The sequence below is a fragment of the Tubulanus polymorphus genome, chromosome 4, assembly GCF_964204645.1.
Source record: "Tubulanus polymorphus chromosome 4, tnTubPoly1.2, whole genome shotgun sequence".
NCBI lineage: Eukaryota > Metazoa > Nemertea > Palaeonemertea > Tubulaniformes > Tubulanidae > Tubulanus > Tubulanus polymorphus.
In genome coordinates this window covers 6249238-6257465 of record NC_134028.1, presented here as the reverse complement: position 1 = coordinate 6257465, position 8228 = coordinate 6249238, and the positions used below count along the sequence as shown (strand labels likewise).

Sequence of the window (8228 nt, the reverse complement as noted above, 5' to 3'; positions counted from 1 at the left end):
ATATTATTATTATTATCATTATCATATATCTATTTTCTATCCTGTTGCCCATGCAGGATGAGGTATTACCAAGATCAAATTACGTTCTCCAATAGAACTAGCCCACTTAGCCAGTGGTTATACAGCTTTCCCTACATGCATAACAAGTGGAAAGTGGAAGTATTCCAATCATTATATGTCTAGATCTTTCTAGGAATTAATTTCATGTTTCACAAAAAACTCATTACTAATTGACTAACAAACCCTTCGACGATATTCCTACAAATTTATTTTGTGTACAAACCTGGTAGTAAGTGACCGATGGTTTAAGTTGTAACGACTGACGTACGGAGACCTGTCCCGTCGATTCATCGACCATGAACGATTCATTGCCAGCTGGAGTACCTACTACTGTAAATGTCAACTGCTTCTGGGGTCCCGCCTAGGATGGATCAGAAACAATAGATATCACCGCAGAAACAAGAAGTTTTTATAATATAATGTATGTAGCTGGTAATAACTCAAAACCTAAGCAGTCCAGTTAATGAACTTGGGGTTAAAAGCATAGGTTTAAAACAAAACAACTCAAAGGTTGGTTTCATATAGTCTCAGATTAAATCCGAGCGATTTACACTTGAATCTTACTCTGTCATCATCTTTAGCCAGCAATGGAAGGAACGGAATTCCAGCCGCCTGAGTGTCCGGTATAGTTATGTTGTACACGCTCTGCGTCCAGTACGGATCCCGGAAATTACGATTGATAGTCACCGACACGGTGGTCGTATTAGTCAACGACGGCTGGCCATTATCATACGCTTGTATGCGAAGCTGTAAAAAGAACGGATATTTTCAAAATGTATTTTATACACTTGAGTTTATCATGAACCTATTTATCTCAAAAAACCAATAGAAAGGCCAGAGTCATTAAAGCTGCAATCACACAAGCTTTTTTGGCGCGGAACAACTGTTCACACAGATGCCAAATGGGCCTGTTCCTGTATGCCCTGAGGCCAATTTTAGCTCATTCCGGACTTGTTCTATAGCCGATCGATACGAATTTAGATTTATGAATTTAGATTTTAGACTTTAATCATACTTACAGTGTATGACAGTTGATTAGAATTTGCAAGTTGAGCGCCGGGTTTGACGGCAATGTTCCCTGAGTTCTGAACGACGGTAAAATATGCGTCTCCCGGACTATCACCGATTAGGCGATAACGCACTATGTTGTAAGGGTTCTGAAAATGTAAACACATCTCTAGATTTCATGTTTATGAATGAATGGTTCATCCGAGACGGCACTTCTTGAACAACCGAAAAGTTCAATATTTTCATTAAACAAAGCTCTGAATTTATATGCCCTAGTACTTCATAGCCTCTCGTAATGCTGACCCAAATCTTGAACTTGAAATTAAGCCATATTTAAAACCCACTTTATACATACTATGTCTGATGATGATCTCTAGTGAAACGTTGTGTACTTTGATTTCAATTCTTGACAAATAAAATGTTTTTGATCTTTAAAATTCTGTATATAGTGGGCTTTTTAGAACTTATCGTCTGTTCTTCACGTCTGAGTGCGGCTATTCTACCGAGCCTGAATTCTACAGATTAGTTAAAGAACAGACAAACTTACCGGAGCTGTATCAGCGTCGGTAGCTATTATCTGATCTATAGCGAGACCTGGCTGTTGTAGTTCTGTAATGGTAATCGTTGGTATTTTCGTAAATACGGGACCGTTGTTGTCGCGTAGAACTTTAACGATGACCAGGGCGGATGGAAACGCTGTTTTACTCGGCGTTCCACCGTCAGTAGCCGAGATATTAAACTGTAATGAGAAACGTAAGTCAAAACTCTTCCCCAAAATAGCGGAAAAAGAAACCCTGAATCTGCTTTTGATGAACTGCAGAGATGAAAACCTGACAAAGCCAAAAGACAGCTTTGTTTATCAACACACAGGAATGATATCAGAAGGCTTTAATTTGTTATTTTACTGACCCGATATTCTGAACTTCTTGGACTGACACCGAGGACGCTTTGTTTCAAAAACACTTTACCAGTATTTGGTTCAACATCGAAATACGTCTGTGATCCCATGACTGCATATACAATGGCTTTCTGAGGTGGCTGCAATACAAATGAGACACCCATGTATTAAGACAGTACGAAGTAATGTAGTCAGTAGGGAAGTTACTTTCAGTTGTGAAGAACACGTTTCAAGGTAGTTTTTCACAAAAAATTGTGGTATTTCCATCTTCAGAGTTTATTCGAACATTTTCAAATAATAAGCTCAGAAGATAGGTGGAAGATTGCGCCTGAAATGATACAGGACCCAGTTCCACAGTTTTGAGTCTGAGTTAACTCTTGAGTTGAGTTTTCAATGAGTTGACTCAGAGTTAAATCTAAACTCAGAACTGTGGAACTGGATCCTGTAGTTTTGATTTTTATTGTGGGTTTCTCTCAATGATATCTATCAAGACTGGAAAGAGTTGAGACTATTTACAATCTAAGTTTCTAAGATTAGAAACATTTTGAATCATCAACACGCACCTGATCATCATTATCCGTAGCTCGTACAGTGACAACTAATTTACCAGTATTGTCCGTTTCGAAAATTTGTCCGTTGTACACAGTAGGCGAAAACGCTGGTGCAAATAGATTGCGGTTGATGTTGACGACAAACACCCTGCGATCTGTCAAGGACGGGCTTCCACCATCACGAGCCTCGACTCGAATCTAAAAAACGCAGTGATAAGAATTCGGAATTTTTCTTAGTCAGAACTCGAAGATCTTCGATTCTCTCAGAAGGATACTAACTTTGTATTCGAGCTCATTTCCAGTAAGTGGTGCAACCAAAGTCACAGCTCCGCTATTCTCATCGACCCTGAAATAGTTGTTCGCAGGACTATCTCCGATCATGTAATATTTCACTATATTGAATGGAGCCTGAAGTAAAAATAGATGAAAGGGATTTAATACGCTAAAAAAGATGATACCTTCTTTTTCATAATCGGTGGGGTCAATTTGTAAACTGCAATGAAATTTGTAGTCAGTTCATTTCTATAGCTGCCGGGTCTGTAATAGTTAGCTTAGTCATAATCTTTTTTTAAGTAAAAGTACAGGGTAGATAAGCACCCGACCGGGCCAGCTCAGCAGAAATTAGAAACAAAGTACCGGTATCAATTTTTTGATCTCAACCCTCTAATAACAACAATACACTGCAATGTAGTGTACTAGCAAAGTCCATCACCAATTTATACACTGCACTGCGGTGTAGACGCAGTGAAAGGATTAAACATAAAAATAATGTAATTAAATGAAAAGCTTTTTTTGGGCGATACTTACCGACGTATCAGCATCAGTAGCCCTGACAGTAAAAACTGGAACGGTCGTAGAAGGCTGAGCCGTACGAGACACCGTCTGCGCACCGAGGGGTTGCAACACCGGCGGATTCTCATTTCGAATAACGGTGATGACGACGTTCGCTGGAATGGTATTCCTCTTCGGGGGTACGCCACGATCTTCCACGAACACTTGGAACTAGTGAAAAAAAAAGTCATAAACTAAACTAAATCATCCCTCTTCCTTTCCTCTCACATGTGTGAAGGGAGTGTGACCATAATTACGTGGCATGGAGGGGACATCCTATACTTAATAAATCATATATGGGATTTTAAGAAAACCTCTTGGTTATCCAGATATCACAAACAAAAACTGATGTATCACATTTGCTGAAACACCCTGTAGAGATCATCATCGGGTGTAAAGAAATCAGTCAATGTTTAGAGTCTAGTGTTAATTCATTTTTGGAAAAAGATACAGGAGCCCCTTCCAAATAAGCATAACCAGAAGGACTAGCCAATAACTAGACCATTACTTCATTCGGAATGTCATCAATACCAGATTTCCCAAATAAGACTATATTTCCATGAAAGTTCTAAATGATAGAACGATAAACTGCGTAAAAGATACCGGTACTTACCGTGTACTGTCTCCTTCGAGTAATATCATTCAATACCGGTTGCTTCATCGAAATGATTCCCGTGTTTTCGTCAACTTCGAAATAAGTCGCGCCAATGGTACTGCTCGGAGCTGTGCTCATGATATATTTCATCTGATTGTATGGACTCTATATTGAATTCATAGAATACACAATGACATAATCAGGATAATGCGATAGAATTATACAGGTATCAGTATTTCTAGTAAGTCAGGAGCCAGTTGCCCATATTTTTGTTAAAGATAACCGGTGGATAAATACCATAGCAACAATGAACTTTTAATTGTCACTAGTCAACTATTCACTGGTTAACTCTAACCAATTTTGAGCAACTGGCCAACAGGTATTTATATCAGCACCAGGGCCGGTTATATCGGCTGAGGTAAACAATTTAAAACCAGTTTTTAGGCCCAGTTTCACAATTGTAGTTTACAGTGTGGTAACTGGCCATATATACAATATTATTCCTGTAATATCTATCTATGCATTGCAGATGCTGAGGTTACAAGTTCTGAATTAATCGGGCAAGTTTTTAAGACACCTCACTGATATTCTATTGCGACAATCATTATTTCTAACGCAACAACAGTGAACAAAATATAAACATCTCAACTAAGATGAAACGAAATAAGAATACATTGTACGTACAAGTCTATCTTGGTCTGTTGCGAGAAGTTGGATCAGATTCGTTCCCAGAGATTCTGTTGCGTTGATGGTTTTCGAGTATGACGTCGGGTTGAACGAAGGGGTGTGCAGATTCCGATTGACGGTAACTCGAACTAAGGCCGTCGCACTTTGAGCCGGTGATCCGCTGTCCTTCGCTCGAATACGATACTGAATAATTAAGAACGAAACATCGAGCATTACGACGGGATTTTTCTCGAAAAAAAGGTTCGTTCTTCGTCGACGACGCCGATTATCGACGACTCACCTGGTACAGTAAATCCGAATCTTGCGTGAGAAGATTTTTTACTTTCACCTGACCACTGTTCGGATCGACGCTGAAGTAGAACGGAGCTTTCTCATCACCAACCGGTTCGTAAGTGACTGTATTAAAAGGTGCCTGCGATGATAACAAAAATCCACTTTTTACCATAGTTATTTCATAAATAAAGCTTTTTCAAGGTAGGTATTGAGTCAAGCAACGGTAGGCTTGGTGTTTCATTTTGTTCATCCATCCCGGCAGGGATTCGAAGATGATGGCATCGAGATTGCAACGGTACAAAACCCTGCCACACTAGACCGGGCGCGCAGCATAGAAGATCAGATATCCCGTTTTATTCAAGTCCGGTTTTCCCATTTACAGTTCTGCCTTGAAATTAACCTCAGCAATTATACGAGCTATCTGATTGGTGCTGTAGGTTTTCATGCGGCAAAGCTGCGCATGTACCTGCGCACCTGGTCTAGTCTGGCACGGGTTCGTGCTGTGGCTGAATGTAGCGATGCCATCAGGTTCGAATCCCTGCCGAGGGAGGATGCATTTTGTTGGGTATTTTGTGGTTTCCATATGTACTCACAGCATCTGAATCTGTAGCGGTAACTTTGATGACGTCACCGGTAACCGGTTTATTTTCATCGATCGTTATATTATAGATAGAGTCTGTGAATATCGGCGGTCGCGAGTTTATCGAAACCGTGATTGTTACCGTCGTCGGCGTAGTGGAACATCGCGCCGGGGTTCCTCCGTCGCAAGCGTTTATATTCAGCTATAAAAATCAGATGGATAGTTATCGTCATTATCATTATGATCTATAATTACCTTTGCTAACTTATTGATAGCAATAATTTTGTACTAATTCCTTATATTTTCGTATATCAATCATATGTATTGTTAATTCTTCATAATCATCTTTTTTGGAGGTAACCCCATCGTTTGGTGCAGTCTCTTAGAGTTAGGGGAAGGGTGTCCTCTCAATAAATGACAATTCTCTTGTTGCGTAGTCATGGCTTAGATTGAAGACCAGTCTTAGACCAAGTTAATTCTATAGCCAATCTAACAACTAACCGAACAAATCTAACAATCAAGACCAATGATAAGATTTAAGACCACTCATGGACTTAAGTCATGACTTTACAATGGGGTCTTGATGTTCTATGAAGTTGACGTAGTTATTCATGAAAGTATTGTTACATTAATACTTACTACATAAGAACTAGTTGTCTGTCCGATTATGGAAGATTTCAAGTGAACTTCTCCGTTATTGTTCACTTGGAAGTAATTTGGAGCGTTGCCTTGACCAGAAATACTGTAAAATACCACATCACCCCACGGTTTCGACTGCAACAAAAATCAATTCCATAAATCAATTGTTGGGAATTTTTCCGGATGAGAATACCTGCTAAATGGTAGTTAATATCAACTAAAACCTACAAGTTAGGCTAAAAGGGAATTCCTTTCTAATATATACTGAGAATTTCTTCTCTAGTTCAGCTTGCAGTAATTCCTTTCTAGCTCAGCTAGTGGAGAATTCCTCTCTAGCTCAGTGGCTCACCAGTGTCCACTTGAAGAGCCAGGATCCAGTTCCACAGATGTGAGTTAAGAGTTAACTCTGAATAAAAACCAGTTAATTTTCAATGAGTTAACTCAGAGTCAAATCTTAAGTCACAACTGTGCAACTGGGTCTTTAATAAAGGCGATAATGGTGGATTCCAACCTTTCAAATGAGGTATTTTTGGTTTCTGAGAACAAGGTATTGAATTATTGTGAGTTTTTTGGAATTATTGTAAGTTTCTTTTAAAGTGGATCCAATAAAACCTTACCGGAGCATCATTATCTTGTGCGGTAACTTTCGTAATAAGAGTTCCAAGGCTGGCTGTTTCCAGAACTTCACCAGGATACGATAGCCTCGGGAAAAATGGTGCGTTCAGATTGCGATTGACGTTAACTTTCACAACTGTGGTGTCTGTTAGTGCTGGCGTACCACTGTCTTTTGCTTGAATTCGCACCTTTGAATAGACAAAATAGACAAAGATTTATTTATCCACAGAAAGGATTATTATAAAAGCCACTGCACTACATTTTCACAATTATTATTTCAAAAATGCTTGGTATATACCAGCGTTACTCAAATAGATACAAATGCCGAAACCATTGCTTGGTTTGTATTCCGTGAGTTTGGTTTTTATTCTAGACCTCGAAAATCGATAAAAACACATTGATCTCAAACTAGAATTTGGTGAATCCGATATGTTTACCTTGTATTGGGTAGCGGCATCGTTTGCCAAGCTGTTTTTCAATGTGACGGCTCCACTGTTAGGATCAACAGCGATGAAATTCGGGGCCGAATCATCTCCGATAATAGAATATGTTATCGTGTTAAATGGCTGCAACAGAATCAGGAAAAACCTTCAAACACCGATTGTCAATCTGAATTTGTTAGGCCAGTTTTATAGACCAATTATAACTTCAGCTGGGGTTGACTCAAAATTACGAGTAAATTTGTAGTTGAACCCCACAGGATGGCTTTTCATACCCAAGTTGCCTTATGAAATATTCATTAAGATTCACTTAAGACCATCAGTGACAGTATCCATAAACTGCAAATGCTGATTGATGCAAGGGCTAATAAAGCCCCCATCATCAATTTATACTACCGGTATACTATATTATACTATAAAATTGGTTCTAGTGTGTCCAGATACCGTTCACAGCCTAGGGCCCTATGAAACAAACATTTTCCTAACTTTTGAAAAATTCATCAATTGTAATGTCGAGACAATGCACACTGAGACTTACAGCACTATCACTGTCAGTAGCTCTAACGGTTCCGAGGGGAGATAAGGATACCGGTTGATTCTTTGTTATGTTGAATTCATACGGTTCATTGATGAAAACTGGTGGATTGTTATTACGATTCACGTTAACCGTTATCGTCGCCGTTTCATCTGAGCTGAGACTCGGATTTCCACCATCGCGCGCTTTAACTTGTATCTGGGAAGAAAAATTACATAATATTTTCATGACGTCTGTAAGAAAATCTTGTCCTCTACCAGTAACGAACAACTCATGGTTCGAATTCTAGTAACAGGGTGAAAATTTTCCACCCATTTACGAATTCTCCCCTAGTTTTCCCCTATTTTTCCATGCTGTAACAGACAATTCCCTAAATAAATCTGAAGAAATTCTTGGTTTAAAATGTTAGAATTCATTCATTTTTCTAATCATGTACGTATGATAACAAAACACGTAGACAAAACAACAAATCCAAATTTCTTTGAGCTTTCCAGGTTTTTTGCAAAATTAGTCAAA

At 39.0% G+C, this 8228-nt stretch overlaps 1 protein-coding gene and 2 long non-coding RNA genes across 3 annotated transcripts; all 3 read right to left on the bottom strand.

Moving 5' to 3' along the window:
• Positions 1–564: 564 nt before the first annotated feature.
• LOC141903476 (cadherin EGF LAG seven-pass G-type receptor 2-like) lies at positions 565–4698 on the bottom strand. Its single transcript, XM_074791595.1, has 9 exons — positions 4628–4698; positions 3962–4108; positions 3325–3519; positions 2797–2925; positions 2530–2715; positions 1978–2106; positions 1616–1807; positions 1080–1217; positions 565–807 (listed from the first exon to the last, which is right to left on the bottom strand). The coding sequence occupies exons 2-9, from the start codon at positions 4091–4093 to the stop codon at positions 565–567; spliced, it is 1344 nt and encodes a 447-aa protein (XP_074647696.1). The 5' UTR covers positions 4094–4108; positions 4628–4698.
• Positions 4699–4716: 18 nt separating this feature from the next.
• Positions 4717–5536, bottom strand: LOC141903322 (uncharacterized). The gene is made up of 3 exons (XR_012619066.1): positions 5497–5536; positions 4911–5042; positions 4717–4813 (listed from the first exon to the last, which is right to left on the bottom strand). It is a non-coding gene; the product is annotated as an uncharacterized LOC141903322 (long non-coding RNA).
• A 41-nt stretch (positions 5537–5577) lies between these two features.
• Positions 5578–6914, bottom strand: LOC141903321 (uncharacterized). Its single transcript, XR_012619065.1, has 3 exons — positions 6740–6914; positions 6123–6257; positions 5578–5685 (listed from the first exon to the last, which is right to left on the bottom strand). It is a non-coding gene; the product is annotated as an uncharacterized LOC141903321 (long non-coding RNA).
• Positions 6915–8228: the final 1314 nt, after the last annotated feature.